The following is a 16215-nucleotide window of genomic DNA, read 5'->3' as shown; positions in this document are numbered from 1 at the left end:
CTCTGTGAGTTCAAGACCAGCCTGGTCTACAGAGCTAGTTCCAGGACGGGCTCCAAAGCCACAGAGAAACAAAAAAAAAAAAAAAAAAAAAAAAAGAGATGATTTGAGCTCAATATCCATCATCCATGTAAAAAGCCAACTGGGGCAGGCACCTGTAATTGCAGAGCTGGAAAGATAGAGATGGAAATATACCTGGAGCTCACTGGCCAGCTAGCATAACTAATCATAACAGTGGGCCTCGGGCCCCAGTGACAGCTTGTCTCAAAAACAAGGAGGCTAACTCCTAAGGAAGACAACCTTTGTTGATATTATACAATCACACCCCAAAACAAAAACCTATGAAGCTATGGTTTTGTAAGGCTTCCTCCATCCCATTTTCCCATCAAATGCATTGTTTGTTAACAACTTGAAAGGTATTCTATTGTGGAGAATAAATAGTGCAGGGCTCAGTTTAAATAAGTCACGGGAGTAGAGACAGGACTCTGCAGTGAAGCGAATGTACTGCTGCTGCTCTTCCAGAGGACCCCAGTTCAATTCCCAAACCCCTATCAGGTGGTTCACGAGCACCACTAACACAGACTAGTGCTGGTCTTTGAAAACCACTATTTAAAAAATTAAAATGTGCCTCTAGAGCAGTGGTTCTCAAACTTTCTAATGCTGCTTCTCATGCTGTGGTGACCCCAACCATAAAACTATTTTGTTGCTATTCGTAACTGTTAATTCTGCTATTGTTATTAATCGCAATGCAAATATCTGGGATGCAGGATATCTAATATGTTGCAGCCCACAGGTTGAGAACCACTACTCTAGAGCGATAGCTCAGTGGTTAAGAAAACATACTGGTCTTGCCAAAACTGGAGTTCAACTTTTTAGTACTCATATTTAGTAGTTCACAACTATGTAAAACTGCAGATTGAGGGGAATCTGATGCCTGACATTTCTAGTCTCCAAGGGCAACTGCAGTCGTGTGTATATATACTTAGAAGTAAAAAATAAAATTAAATAATTTAAAAAGAAAATTAAGCCAGGCAGTGGTGGCACACCCTTTTAATCCCAGCAGGCAGAAGCAGGCAGATCTCTGTGAGTTCAAGGCCAGCCTGGTCTACAAGAGCTAGTTCCAGGACAGGCTCCAAAGCTACTGAGAAACCCTGTCTGGGGGGGGGAGGGGGGAATTAAACTACACACTACAAGACTGGCAAAGTTCAACGACTGAGCCTGTCTACCAAGTGCTATCTTCCCCAGCACTGCCCATTCTTCCTAAGCACAAGCCACTAGCTGGACATGGTGGCACACATCTTTAATTCTTCAGAGGCAGGCAGATCTCTGGGAGCTCGAGGCTAACCTGGTCTAAATAAACAGCACATAGTGAGACCCTGTTTCAAAACAAAACGAAAATGCAAGCCACACACTAAAAGAAATATTTACAATACTTATGTGTACCTAGATTATGTAATTCAGGAAAAGAAACAAACAACACAATTTTTAAAACGGGGGTGGGGGGTTTTACATACTTCATGAGGAGATGCACTGACCAAAAAAGCACACAAAACCTTAGTTATCAGAAAAAAAATTAATTTAGCCAGGCAGTGGCGGTAAACACCTTTAATCCCAGCGCTCGGGAAGTAGAGACCATCAAGTCTCTGTGAGTCCAAGGTCAGCCTGATCTACAGAGTGAGTTCTAGAACAGGATCCAAGGCTACAGAGAAACCCTATCTTGAAAAACAAAACAATTTAATTTAACCTCCAGTGAAATACAAAGCTGTCATTCATTGCTGATGAAAAAGAAGAATGAGAAGTGACACGACCACTCTGCAAAACAGTCTGACAGTCATTAAGCTGAACAATCAGCAATTTGTCCCCAGATGGGGCATGGACACACACCTGTCATTCCATAAGTTAAGCTGTTCTACACAGTACGGCTAACGACAACCTGGTCTACACAGTAAGATTATGTCTCAAAACAACAACAAAAGCTTACTTCATTGAGCCAGTGAGGCACCACACATGTCTTTAATTCTAGTACTTGGGAACCTGAATAAGGAAGATTATAAATTCAAGGTTTGCTATACATAGAGTTCCAGGCCAGGTGGTGGTGGTGCATACCAAACATCCCAGCACTCGGGAGGCAGAGGCAGAAGGATCTCTGTGAATTTGAGGCCAGCCTGGTCTACAAAGTGAGTTCCTGGACAGTCAAAGCTACACAGAGAAGCCTTGTCTTGAAAAACCAAAGTCAAGCCTGGTGGTGCATGCACAGCTTTAGTCCAGTTGCCAGTCTGTCTCCATAGCAAGCTCTGAGTCACCCAGAGCTATGCAGCAAGACCTTGCCTCAAAAAAATTAATAAAATAAAATAAAGAAACCAACAAACATCAGAATTCCAAACAGACACACTCTATATTTAAGAGGACATAGGAAAAGACAGTGAAAACTTACGTTGTTAGCAAGAAGGCCCCATCACCACATCTCTCCAGAGCCTTTCGTGCAGGAGGTTTCGCTGCAAATTCTACAAAACCTTTTCCTGTAGCTCTACCACGATCATCCACAACCACAACAGCTTTCTCTACTGGACCAAATTGTGAAAATGCTTGTTCTAGAAGCTCATTGGAAACAACTGGAGAAAGGTTCTTGACCGTGAGGGCTGCTCCATGTGTAGCAAAGCGAATTCGGAGAGGTCTGCTCTTCAGTATGGTGCCATCCAGCTCTGCTTTTGCAATTTCAGCCAGTGTTCTGGATTCCTTTTTAAAAGGAAAAGTTATTTTTAAAGTCGAATAACAAAAAAATTAAACTAGTGGTTTAAGCTCTAAGAAGACTGGGTAACACTGGGTCCCTTTTATCATCAACTTGCTCTTTACTAGGCATTAAAAATATCATTGTAAACATTTCTAAGCTAAAAAAAAAAAAAAACACACAAAAACCTCAGTCAGGATGTGTGTTGCACACCTTTGATCCCAGCCAGCACTTGAGAAACAAGAGACAGGTGAATAGCTGAATTCAGCCTGGTCTACAAAGTGAGTTCCAGGAGAGCCAGGGATGGATACACTGAGAAACCAACCTCAATAAGTGAATGAATGAATGGATGGATGGATGAATGAATGAATGAATAAACAAATGTAAAAATGATGTCTTTGAGAATAAGTATCAGTTTCCAGAACTACCACGCAAACAATAATTCTTTATACATACCTCAGTATTTTAGATACTGGTTGATTGGTTCATTTATTTATAGGCTTTGTTTTTTGAGAGTCTCCCTATGAAGCCTGGGCAGGCCTTAACGTCGCCCCTTCCACCATCCCTGCTTCTATTTTGTGAGTGCTGAGATACAAACATGTGCTATCATGCCTGGCTGACACAGCATCAAATCTCCACTGTCAGCCTCATTCACATTATTTGCAAACACTACCATTAGCTCTTGTAGGGTTTTGATTTCCTTTTGTTGTTGTTTTGTTGTTGTTTTTTTTATTTTGTTTTTGTTTGGTTTTTCGAGATAGGATCTGTGTAACCCTGGCTGTCCTGGAACTCTGTAGATCATGCTGGCCTCGAACCCAGGAGGTCCACCTGCCTCTACCTCCCAAGTGATGGGGTTAAAACTATAAGTCATCACCATCCAGTTCACAATTGCTTCTTTGTTTTATAAAGACGATGTATGTATGTATGTATGTATGTATGTATGTATGTATGTATGTATGTAGAGGGCACCAGATCTCATTACAAGATGGCTGTGAGCCACCATATGGTTGCTGGGAATTGAACTCAGCACATTTGGAAGAGCAGGCAATGCTCTTAGCTACTAAGCCATCTCTACAGCCCTCACATTTGCTTCTTAACAGGAAAGCAAGAACTGTTACAGTCCACAAATTACTTGCTACTTGATTCTCACTGAGACCCTATCTCTCCAAACACTGAAACAATAAGATGGCTCAGCAGGTAAAGGCGCTTATTACCAAGCAAAATGACTGATGTTTGATTCCTAAGACCCACAAAAGGTAGAAGAGAACAGACTTCCAAAGGTGTTCTTTGACCTCTACATGTGTGATACTACTGAGAGCATGTGTGTGCACATGCGCATATACAAAAAATCCAAACAGAGGGTTGGAGAGATGGCGGGGAGATTAAGAGCTGCTTGTTTCTTCCATAGGTACTGAGTTCAATTACTCATAACCACATGGTGGCTCACAACCATCTATAACGAGATCTGGTGCCCTCTTCTGGAGTGCAGGCATACATACAGAACATTGTATACATAATAAATCTTAAAAAATCGAAAGAGAAAAAATGTCCTCCTACTTGGATACTTCACACTTTTGGTACAAGGTAAGTATATATAATGAATAAATGATAAAACAGAAATATTCTTCACTGTGCCCTGGGACTTCTTCAAGAAGAACCACAAAGAGCTGTTAATTAAGAAATCTATCTATACCAGGCACTTATAACTGAAAAGAAATCTAAAAAAAAATTTTTTTTTTTTTTGGTTTTTCGAGACAGGGTTTCTCTGTGGCTTTGGAGCCTGTCCTGGCACTAGCTCTGTAGACCATTTTTAAATAATAGTAAAGGCTATTTTAAATAATATTTTAAATAATAGTAAAGGCTGGAGAGATGGCTCAGAGGTTAAGAGCACTGACTGTTCTTCCAGAGGTCGTGAGTTCAGTTCCCAGCAACCACAAGATGGCTCACGGCCATCTGTAATGAGATCTGGTGCCCTCTTCTGGCCAGCAAGCATACAGACAGAACACTGTATACATAATAAATAAATATTTAAAAAATATTAATAATAGTAAAAGCTGACATGGGCAGGGAAGGGGACGACTAGCAGGAGGGGGGAAAGGGAAACTGCAGCTGGGATGTAAAGTAAAATGAACTTACTTAAAAATAAGTAAGTAAATAAAAGGCCAGCAAGATTGCGCTGCAGGTAAAGGTGATGCCACCAAGTCTGATAACCCGGGTTCAATCCCCCGAACTAACACTCCTACAAGTTGTCTTGTGGCATCTACACTTGCACTACGTTTACATGCCCAAAATATTTACAAACACACAAATGAATGTAAAAAATTAAACTTCTCACCAGCCGGTGGTGGCACACACCTTTGATCCCAGCACCCAGAAGGCAGAGCCAGGAGGATCTCTGTGAGTTCGAGGCCAGCCTGGTCTACAACAGCTAGTTCAGAACAGCCAGGGCTGTTATACAGAGAAACTCTGTCTCGAAACACAAACAAAAAAATTCTCCTAAAAGTAGATAAATGTTTGCAATCTAAAAACTACATTCTTCTGGAAAATCCTATCTATAAAACTATTTTTATAAATAACACTAATAAGTCAACCTATTCAGAGATAACCAAAACATTTTGTACCTTGTCTTAGTGGTTCAGGCCTATAATCCCCACTACTCAAAAGGCTGAAAAAGAGGATCATAAATTCAAAATTTAAAATTATGGGGGGGGGGCGCTAAAGATGGTTCAAATGTTAAGCATGTGTACTGTTCTTTTTTTTCGAGACAAGGTTTCTCTATGGCTTTAGAGCCTGTCCTGGAACTAGCTCTGTAGACCAGGCTGGTCTTGAACTCACAGAGATCCGCCTGCCTCTGCCTCCCGAGTGCTGGGATTAAAGGCATGTGCCACCATCGCCCCAGCGTGTACTGTTTTTGTATGGATCTGTGTTCAGTTCCCATCACCTACAGGAGGTAGATCACAACCACCTCTGACTTCAGATCCAGAGAATCCAACTCCCTCTTTTGGATGGGAGGGACACCTGCATTCACATACCACCACACAGACATATACAAACACACGTAAGTAAAAATAGTAAATCTGGCAGTGCAGTGGCGCACACCTTTACTCCCAGCACTTGGGAGGAAGAGGCAGGTGTATCTCTTAAGTCTGAGGTCAGCCTGGTCAACAGAGTGAGTTCCAGAACAGTCTTCTCTGTGTAGACAGAGAAACTGCCTTGGGGGCTGGATAGATGGCTCACTGACAGCCCTTCCAGAGGACCCGCATTCAATTCCAGTACCCTCAAGACAGGTTACAACTCTCTGTAACTCCAGTTCCTGGAGACCCATAGCAAAACACCAATGCACATAAAATAAAAATAAACTCATGCACAAATACAAATACCAAAAGAAGAATTTTAAAAGAAGCTCCAATGGAAAGCTTCCACAAGACCTCTCAGTAGTGTCTGGAGCTCCAGTACACACAAGACCAAGGTCTGAGGATCCGGAGTTCCAGGTCAGTCTGGGAGATATACTGAGGCTCTCTCTCAAAAACAGATAAAACGTATACAAATTGGGCAGTGGTGGCTCACAGCTTTATTTAATCCCAGCACTCAGGAGGCAGAGGCAGGCAGAGTTCAAGACTAGACTGGTCAGGACAGCCAGCACTATAGAAAAACAAGCAAAAATCAGACACAAAGGTCTAACTGTAAAAATAAAAACCACTTCTGTGTATAATGCATGCCCCCCTGCACAAATGGTTGTTAGTGTGGTAGTTTGAAAAGGTGTGGGCTTCTAAGGTTTCAAAAGCCCAGCCATTCATTTCCACTTAGCTCTTTTAGTCTCCTGCTTCTTGGATCAAGATGTAAGCTCTAAGCTACTGCTCCAGCACCATGCATGCCTTCCTGCTGCTGCCATGCTGCTCACCATGATGGTCAGACCTCTAGAACAAATGCTACAAATGCCATGGCATGCATGTATGCCCCCGCACACACGCGGTGATAATAAAACTGCTTCAAACAGATAAACTAGGAATAATCTTGCCTTACATACTGACATTTTTCTTCTTTAAAGAAGCTGTAGGATAATACTTAAATGCTGGATTAAATCAAATACAGCGTAGCACCCATTCTTGTCCCAATTACCAATGTCAGGAGTCTGCAGACCTGGGTGAATTAGGGTAGACTGTAGGCAGTCAGTGCAGGGGGGAGGGGGAAATCTTGTTAAAATGTTGGCGATGGAACCCTGGGCCTTGAGCATGATAGGCCAGCGTTCCGCCACCGAGCTACATCCCCCGTCCTTCAACACACACACATCCCCTAAAGAGCAAAAAGATGAGGTGGATCATTCTTTTAAGGAACAAATCCGCAGCTCAGATTTCTCATCAACTTCGTTCATTCCCCTACCTCCCCCAGTTCACCTTCGTGACAACACTACTTCAGTCTGGCCAGACCGTCAACCGGGACCCCGCCCCCTGCGGGTACCTGGGCGCTCGCAGCGACAACCCTGAGGCTGGCAGGGCACAGAAACGCTGTGGCGCCCCCACGCCAAGCCCGCAGCCCCCGCAGCCTTTTTTTTTTTTTTTTTTTTTTTTTTTTTTTTTGGTTTTTTCAGACAGGGTTTCTCTGGTTTTGGTTTTTTGTCTCTTCGCGCCCCGCCGCAGACTCACCAGGCGGATGAAGCCGAAGCCTCGGTCGCGGTTGATGAAGACCTCGCTGGGCTCGCCGTAGCGCTCAAAGAGCCTCTTGAAGTCCTCCTCCGTGATGTCGGTGGGCAGGTTCCCCACGAAGAGGCGGCAGCGCTGCGTGTACGTCTTCTCGCCCGGCTTCAGGAAACTCTTGATGTCGATGGTGAAGCCCAGCTCCTCGTCCGGGTGCTCCTCCGAAGGCGCGGGCGGCGCCGCCTGCTCCCCGGCCAGCGTCAGCGCCATGGCCGCCGCGGCCACCGGCTCGCTCTCGCCGGCCGCCGATTCCAGGGCGCGAAGGCGAGCGGGATTCTTCTCAATACGTACTTGCTTCAGGTTTCCTCTTAACATCATCTTAGCGACTTCGCCCCGGATGCTGGTGCGGCCTAGACGTCGGTGCACACCCGTCTCCACATGTATCTATGGAAACGAAGCAAGGAGAGCCAGGTAAAGGAGGGGAGCCCTGCCTCCCCGCAATCACGCCCGCGGTGGCCGAATGCTCAAAATGGCGCCGCTTCAAACTGCGGTTGGGAGAAGAGACGCGGGCTGGAGGCCCGCCCCTCCGCAACGCGCCTGCGCAAACTCCGCGCTCGTGGACCGTTTGCGAGCTGGGCGCGTGCGCACACGGGGGCGAGCCGAGCCGTGCAGTCCACTCCGAGGGGCCGTCGCGTCCTAAGACAGTGGAGACTTCTCGGGTAGGGGGTTGTTTTCGGTTTTTGCTTTTTGCATCTGGACGCGTCCGTGTCTGAGGCTGGCCTTGAACTTTCGATTCTCCGGCCTCAGCCCTGAGACACCAGGTCAGAAACTGCATGTAAGGAACAAATTATATGTGTGCACTACGGTGTGAAAATATAATAATTTCGGGAATGTATTTACCCTTTTGAATATTATGGTAATTATCATTGGACAGGAAAATGAAAATTTGCATGTTTTCAGCACTGGGTAGACCGGGAAAGAAGGATACAGATTTCAAGGTCAGCTCAGGCTGCTCAGCAAAGTGGTGTAAAAAAGAAAAAAAATGTCTTCCTACCTTTTTCTTGAGACAAGGTTCTCTGTATATCCCTGACTGCCCTTCCTTTTTTAGACCAGGCTAGCCTCCAACTCATGATCCACCTACTTGTGCTGGAATTAAAGACGTGTACCACACCACACATGACACCACGGGCCACCACCACCCTGCAACTTAACATATTTGTAAACAACGTTTAATAAAACATTACTTCCGGCTGGGTGGTGGTGGTACACATTCTTAATCCCAGCTCACAGGAGGCAGAGATTGGCAGATCTCTGTGAGTTTGAGGCCAGCCTGGTCTACAGAGCTAGTTCAGAATAGCCAGGGCTTCACAGAGAAACCCTGACTCAAAAAACAAAACAAAAAAAATGTGAATAAAACAATATTTTCAACAAATAAAAAACACCTTTTGACATGTATGGTAGCTCACACCCGTAATCCTAGCTAGCTCTTCGGAAGCAGAAAAGCATGACAAAAATAATAAAATTGTTAAAATAATTTCCTAATTAAGCAGTCCAATTTTATTTTTTCAGAGCTGTGACCTGAACGCGAGTCTTTGCACATGCCAGCACTGAACTTTGTCCAAAGCCTTACAATCCAATTTTCTGAAACAATTGTTTTTGGGTTTTGTTTTTTTGGGGAAGAGGTTGTTTGTTTTCTTTTCTTTTTGAGGCGAGGTCTACGTAGCCCTGGTATCCAGGAATTCTCTCAGTAGAGCTTGGCCTTGAGCTCACAGAGACCCTGCCACCACTGTCTCTGCGTCAAAGAGCTGTGGTTGAAGGCTTGCACCACCGTGCGGATGTGTTGTTGATTGTTGACTTCAGACAAGAACTCCAAGAAATTACTTATAAAATTAGTATAATCCATGAAATTACTTATAAAATTAGTATAATCAGAACCTGGTGGTGGTGGTGGTGCTCTCTCTCAGTCCCAGCGCTGGAGAGGTGCAGGCAAGGCCAACCTGGGCTACAGAGTAGACTAGTTCTACTACTTGTCTACTAGTAGTGATAATTCCACGCTAGCCAGAGCTATACAGGAACACACAGTCTCAAAAAATAAAACAAACAAACAGAAACAAATTAGTATAAACAGATCATGAACTTCTATGGACCACAGACGTAAACATCACAAACATTCTCTAAGGATGCGAGGAGCAAAACTTTAAGATTTGTGAGCAGTTCTGAACCTCTCAACTCAACCCTATCTAATACACTTCCTGCCACATACAAAGAGAATCCTCAAAGACCATGAAAACTAAGCTCACATGCCACCCTACAAGAACTTCAGCAGCTTCTCATTAAAGTTAATTTTTTTAAGATTTATTTATTTATTACATATACAGTGTTCTGTCTAAATGCATGCATACATGCCAGAAGGGGGCACCAAATCTCATTACAGATGGTTGTGAGGCACCATTGGTTGCTGGGAATTGAACTGGGGACCGCTTGAAGAATAGTCTGTACTCTTAACCTCTGAGCCATTTCTCCAGCCCAACTTCAACTTAATATTTTTTTACAATATGAAACTCAAGAGTGGGACAAGTTCATTAGGCATCCTGCAGATGAGGTGGTCCCAAAGTCAGGCGCTGCAGGCTGAACCCTGAGATGCACTCCTGTGGAGGTGGGAGTGTCAGGAACGCCTGAAGGATGTGTTTGTGACTTAGGTGGCTGTGTCTCCTCTGGGTGTGCTGCAAGCCTGCCAGCGTTGGGAGCCTGTTGCGACCCTGGTTTGTGGTTAGGGTGTGTGATTATGTGCGTGCCTGACTGGAGATGTTTCTGTGACAGTGATTGTGTCGGCACCACTTGTATAGCAGAGGAAGGGTGCTGTAACCAAGTGGTTGGATGTGTGTGTATCCTGCGCATAACTGGTTTGGCTGTGAAGGTGGCTGTGATGGCAGGGCACTGAGGTGGTAGTTATTGGTTTCCATGGCCTGTGACTTTCATGTTTTTTCCATCTGGGTGATTGTCTGACGTGTGTGTGTGTGTGTGTTTCTAAAGGTAACAGAAACAGAGACACTTTATTAAAAAAATAAAAAAAAGTTACCAGGTGGTGGTGGTACACGCCTTAAGTCAGGAGTCAGAGGCAGGCAGATCTGAGTGAGTTCGAGGCCAGCCTGGTTTACAGAGCTAGTTCCAGGACTTTCAGAGTAACACAGAGAAACCCTGTCTCAAAAAGAAAGAAAGAAAGAAAGAAAGAAAGAAAGAAAGAAAGAAAGAAAGGAAGAAAGAAAGAAAGAAAGAAAGAAAGAAAGAAAGGAAGAAGGAAGGAAGGAAGGAAGGAAGGAAGGAAGGAAGGAAGGAAGGAAGGAAGGAAAGAGAGAAAAGAATAGGGCATTCCCAAAGACGGGAGTGAGCTTGAGAATGGGAAGGGCACCTGCTTAAAAACCTAAACAGCATGTAATTGTGGTAAAATTAGAAACAGACTACTGGCTTGAGTAGCACAGTGACTCAAGCAGCTCCATACTGGCTGGGTGTGGTGGTGCACACCTTTAATCCCAGCCCTGGGGAGACAGAGGCAGATGGGTCTCTCGATTCCTGCCCATCAAGGACTAAAACACTGATTCTTTGAATGATTGTTAATCCCACCGAACAGGAATGAGACCACTATCACAGCTGAAAGGCAAATTTGAAGCAAACTTTAACTACTGACCAGGTGGATGGGCTCTGGGCTGGTCCATACCCAGGTTCCTGGAAAATGGACTAGAATCATGTATGGCAAGGAATTAAGTAAAATCCATAATTCATTGCATTTCCCATTAGGTCCAATCAGGGGCAAGCATACATCCTGACATATATTTCCTGCCTACATAGCTCTTGCCCGTGTGATCAAGCACATCCAGAGCAGGTACTTATGGGACTGAAAACATGTGGCTTGTTATCGCCCATAAACAATAGCCTCCCAGCATCTCATGAATATCTTATACAGGAGGCTTGCAGATCAGAGGCTTGTTTCATGAATTTCTTTGGTTTTTCAAGACAGGGTTTCTGTGTGTAACAGTCCTGGCTGTCCTGGAACTTCCTTTGTACACCAGGCTGGCCTCGAACTCACAGAGATCCGCCTGCCTCTGCCTTCCGAGTGCTGGGATTAAAGGCGAGCGTCACCATTGCTCTGAGATTCTGTTGAATAATTTTCTAGGTGCCAGTGAATCCAAAGCTCAGATGGTTGGTTGTTCCTCATGGTACAATCAATGTCACAGTTCTAGTTACCCTGTTGGTTATTCCTGTTCCTAGAGGTAGCTTAGTGCTCCTGTGCTTTGGTCTGCTCCCTTGGAATTTGCTATCTCAGGGCAAATTTGGCTTAGGCTGCTGGCTTTGACCTGTATCTGTAAATCCTGGTCTGGATTCCCTCCTGCAGAAATCCCAGAGTTGGAGTTGGACCTAAGGTTTCTGGTTCCGGTCTATTGCCTTGGAGGTCCCAGGCTTGGATGCGCCTGAACACGCCACAGAGGACCTGCTTACTTCCTCAGATGTCTCAGATTTGCCCTGGGACCCACAGGGGTTCCAGGTTCCTGCCTATTCCTTTTGATATATGGTCCCAGACCAATGCCCCAACCCACAGAGGACCTGGCTCAGGCCTACTCTCTCTGAGGTCCCAGACTTGTGTTTGGCCCCGCTGAGATCTCTGGTTCCTGCCTATTTCCTTGGAGGACCCAGATTCACTCATGCCCAGGCTGACAGTGGTCCTGGCTCCGGCCTAGTTCCTGGGAGGTCCTAGACTCTCGCTCAGACCCACCGGAGTGTTGGCTTAGGTCTACTGCCTTGAATGTCCCAGATTCATGTCTGGACCCTCAGCAGTCTCTGGCTCAGTCGCTCAACATTACTCCCTTGTACCTGTTCCGGTAGAGATCATTGACTCTGGATCTGGTCACTGGCTCAATCCTGATAAGCCTGTGTCCTGGGACTGGGTTTGTTCCTGGCTTCTGCTCCTCGTGGAGCTTGTTCTCTCTGTGTCTTAGGTAACTGGTTCAGTCCCACTCTGGCTCAGGTGGAGATTGCAGACTCTCTCAATGATTGTTTTTTTATAAAAGAGGTGAGTTGTAGGGCTAGAGAAACAGTTTGGTAGTTAAGAGTGCTAACTGTTCTTCCAAAGTACCCAGGTTTGAGTCTTAGCATCGACATGGCAGTTTACAAGTGTCTGTAAACCCAGTTCCAGGGAATTCAACACCGTCATGTAGACATATGTGCAGACAAAGCACTAATGCACATAAAATAAAAATAAATAACTGAGAAAAGAGATGAGCTATGAAGGGGGTCTTACACGCTTACAGACAGGACCTGCCAAAACCAACTCATTCATCATCATCTTTTTCTTTCTTTTCTTTTCTTTTTCTGTTTTTTCCAGACAGGATTTCTCTGCGTGCCCCTGTCTATCCTGGAACTCACTCTGTAGACCAAGCTAGCCTCAAATTCAGAGATGTATCTGCCTCTGTCTCCTGAGTGCTGGGATTAAAGGTGTGTGCCACCATGCCCAGCTATCATCTCCTTCATCTTCTCCCTGCTCTTCCTCAACCTTTTTGTCCTCCTCTTCATTTTCCTGCTCTTTGCAGCCCTGACTACCCCTCTTCTCTGCATCAGGTTTCTCTTAGCTCTGTAGGCAGCAGTATTCTTTTCCTCCTTTTCCTTCTTCACAGCCTTCGTTCCCTTGGGCTGCTTGTTATCTGCAGTAATGTTGTTCCACATTGTTAAATGACAAAAATTTTCCTGAGGGATACAACATACATGTTCACTCACTCCAGATAGGGAGCCCACAACAGGCCAAAGCACAGACACCACCAAAGTCCAACTTGCTGAACCAGAGTATTAGGGTTACCTACAGGAATATGGGTGAGGGGACACTTGTAGGAGCAGAAATGACTCAAAGACGGCTGTATCACCAAGGCTCACCTCAGGTTGGGCGATAGCTCACAAAGCGAGGAACCTAGAGCACAGTGCACAGCCTGCAGGCAGCTCAGTAGATTGGAGATTGTCCTTTCCTCAGTTGGCCTAAACGGCTTGCAGTCAGCTCAGCTGGTGTCTGCTCCTTCCAGGCAGCTGGTCTGCTCTCAGTCTTCGCAGCCCTGTTCCTTCAGTCTCCCAGGAACTCTCTGAAGCTCCTTTGAGTTGCTGGCTTTTCTGTTTAAAGAGCATGCTGCAGGATGGAGTGTTTCAACCTCAGAGGAAATTGTCACAGAACGCTCATCTCTCCCAGTTTCTTCACGATGCCATCAATGACGAACCAGGATGAGCTCAGCTGGGCTTGGGGCAGTATTCAGAACAGACCAAGAAGAAGGCCTAAAAAAAATCTTGGGCACACTACAGTCCTTGCATTTCTTTTCTTTTCTCTCATCTTGAAGGCAGAATATAGGTTTTCTTTTTTTTTTTTAATTTTTTGAGACAGGGTTTCTCTGTGTGTGGCTCTAGCTATCCTGGAACTTGCTCTGAAGACCAGGCTGGCCTCAAACTCATATAGATCTGCCCACTTCTGCTTCTGACTGCTAGAATTAAATGCATACACTACCACTGCCTGGCCATAATTTTCCATTTTTAAAAGTTTCATTATTATTATCATTTATTGCTATTTTGAGACAGGGTCTTACTATATAACCCTGGCTGTCCTTGAGCTCCCAATGTAGACCAGGCTAGCCTCAAATTCACAGAGATCTTCCTGCTTCTGCCTCCCAAGTGCTAGGGTTAAAGTGTGGCCACTTTAGATTTCCCCTTTTCTTCAGCAGACATGGTCTGTCACCTCTCTGAGCCCCTCTTAGAGAACTAACAAGTTAACAGAAGCTTCTGGGTACTTCCTGTGCTCCCAGAAAGGAAGGTACGCACAGAGAATGCATCTGATGGCATTGGCCTCTTGGTTTCTTAGGCTCTCCTTTGCCTGTGTATAGTTGGCTTCTTGAAGGCACCGAGTGGCCCAGGGCCCATCAGTCTCTCACTTGCTGGGCTCTGTCTCTGACGTTCAACGTGCTACAACCCCTGACACTTTCTAAAGGCAACCTTTAAAAGCTAATAAAACTGGATCAGTAAAATACTCAGGCGGAAGACTGCTTTTTGTTGTTAGGAAATCACTCAAGCAGGTGATTGAAGGAAAGAGCTGTCATAGAGGAACATAGCTTCCAGATAGAGAGCAGGAAATTAAGTCAAGACAAAAGTAAGTTCCGTCCCAGCACTCGGGAGGCAGAGGCAGGTGGATCTCTGTGAGTTCGAGACCAGCCTGGTCTACAAGAGCTAGTTCCAGGACAGGCTCCAAAACCACAGAGAAACCTTGTCTCAAAAAAACCAAAAATAAATAAATAAATAAATAAAAAGAGTAAGTTCCGGACTGTGATGGCACACGCCTTTAATCCCAGCACTCAGGAAGCAGAGGCAAGCAGATCTCTGTGAGTTTGAGGCCAGCCTGGGCTACAAAGTGAGTTCCAGGACAGGCTCCAAAGCTACAGAGAAACCCTGTCTCAAAAAACAAACAAACAAAAGCTGAGTCTTCCCACCAAACTAACATAAGATGATGTCCCACAGACATGCTAAGGACCTGTCTCCACAGACGTGCTGAGTGACCCGTCTCCACAGACATGCTGAATGAATGACCCATCTCCCACAGACATGCTGAGTGACCCGTCTCCACAGACATGCTGAGTGACCTGTCTTCAGGTGACTAGATTTTGTCACACTGACGACACTTAACCATCACAACTGAAAACACATGTTGATGAAAACATAATCATAACTTGTATTTAACCCCTCCATTCATACTAAGCAAGGGAACAGGTGCTTTTGTGTTATGTATGCGTGTGCAGGTACACAAGTCTTCAGGTAGAGGCCAGACATCAGTCTTGGGTCTTTCCTGAGAAGCTGTCCATTCTATTTTTGAAACACGGTGTCAAACTACGTACCCCCTATAGGGTATCAGTGATAGACCAAAGAAACAATATTCCAATACCAATTTAGTAAGTCAATAAATTTATTGGGGCTATCTACAGCAGTATGGATGAAGGTTTAGTAACAGGAGCATGGGTGACTCAAAGGCTGCTGCTGTGTCACCCAAAGCCCACCCCAGCCTGGGTGACAACTCATAGAAAGCTGCATACTTAAAGCTCCCCACAAGATCTCCTCTTCCAGTAATATGTACAATATGTATGTATAAGGCCGGGCGATGGTGGCGCACGCCTTTAATCCCAGCACTCGGGAGGCAGAGGCAGGCGGATCTCTGTGAGTTCGAGACCAGCCTGGTCTACCAGAGCTAGTTCCAGGACACGCTCCAAAGCCACAGAGAAACCCTGTCTCAAAAAACCAAAAAAAAAAATATGTATGTATATGCATATTATATATTTACTGTACCTATATGGATATATTACTATACATGCACACATAGAGACGTGTGTGTGTGTGTGTTTCTGTCTCTCTCACTGGGGCCTAGAGATCACTGATTAAATGAGACTGGCTTATAGGCCACTCCATCCCCGAAATCTGCCTGCCTCTACCTCTCCACCGCTAACTAGGATTATAAATACATGCCACCATGCTGGCTTTTCATCCCAAGCATTTTGCCCAGTGAGCTATCTCTACCCCCATGACATGGCCTCGATATGCAGCCCATGCTGCTTTTGAACTCAGTGGGCAGCTAAGGTTGTCCCCAAACCTATGGCAATCTGCTCAACTTCCCAAATCCTGGAATCACAGAATGCCACCATACTTACTGGGACTCACAGTGCTAATTTTGTTTGTGCTTGTCAGTGGAAAAGTCAACACAGCAAAAAGGTAAGTTCCATGCCATGATGAAAACACTTTTGATGTCTGACTCTTTGAAAAAAAAATTGTTTTCTTTTTGGTTTCGAGATAGGG

General features: G+C 45.0%; 1 protein-coding gene across 1 annotated transcript in view; it reads right to left on the bottom strand.

The window, feature by feature from the left end:
* Positions 1–7870, bottom strand: part of Pspc1 (paraspeckle component 1) — a 64160-nt gene extending 56290 nt beyond the window's left edge. The window contains exons 1-2 of the mRNA XM_005355442.3: positions 7369–7870; positions 2432–2733 (exon numbers count right to left, since the gene is read on the bottom strand). Of these exons, the coding sequence (XP_005355499.1) occupies positions 2432–2733; positions 7369–7737 (671 nt within the window). The 5' untranslated portion in view covers positions 7738–7870. The remainder of the gene's footprint in view (positions 1–2431; positions 2734–7368) is intronic.
* Positions 7871–16215: the final 8345 nt, after the last annotated feature.

Source organism: Microtus ochrogaster, chromosome 17 (genome assembly GCF_000317375.1).
Source record: "Microtus ochrogaster isolate Prairie Vole_2 chromosome 17, MicOch1.0, whole genome shotgun sequence".
Taxonomy (NCBI): Eukaryota; Metazoa; Chordata; class Mammalia; order Rodentia; family Cricetidae; genus Microtus; species Microtus ochrogaster.
The sequence above is the reverse complement of the archived record's forward strand: the minus strand, read 5'-3'. Positions and strand labels throughout refer to the sequence as shown.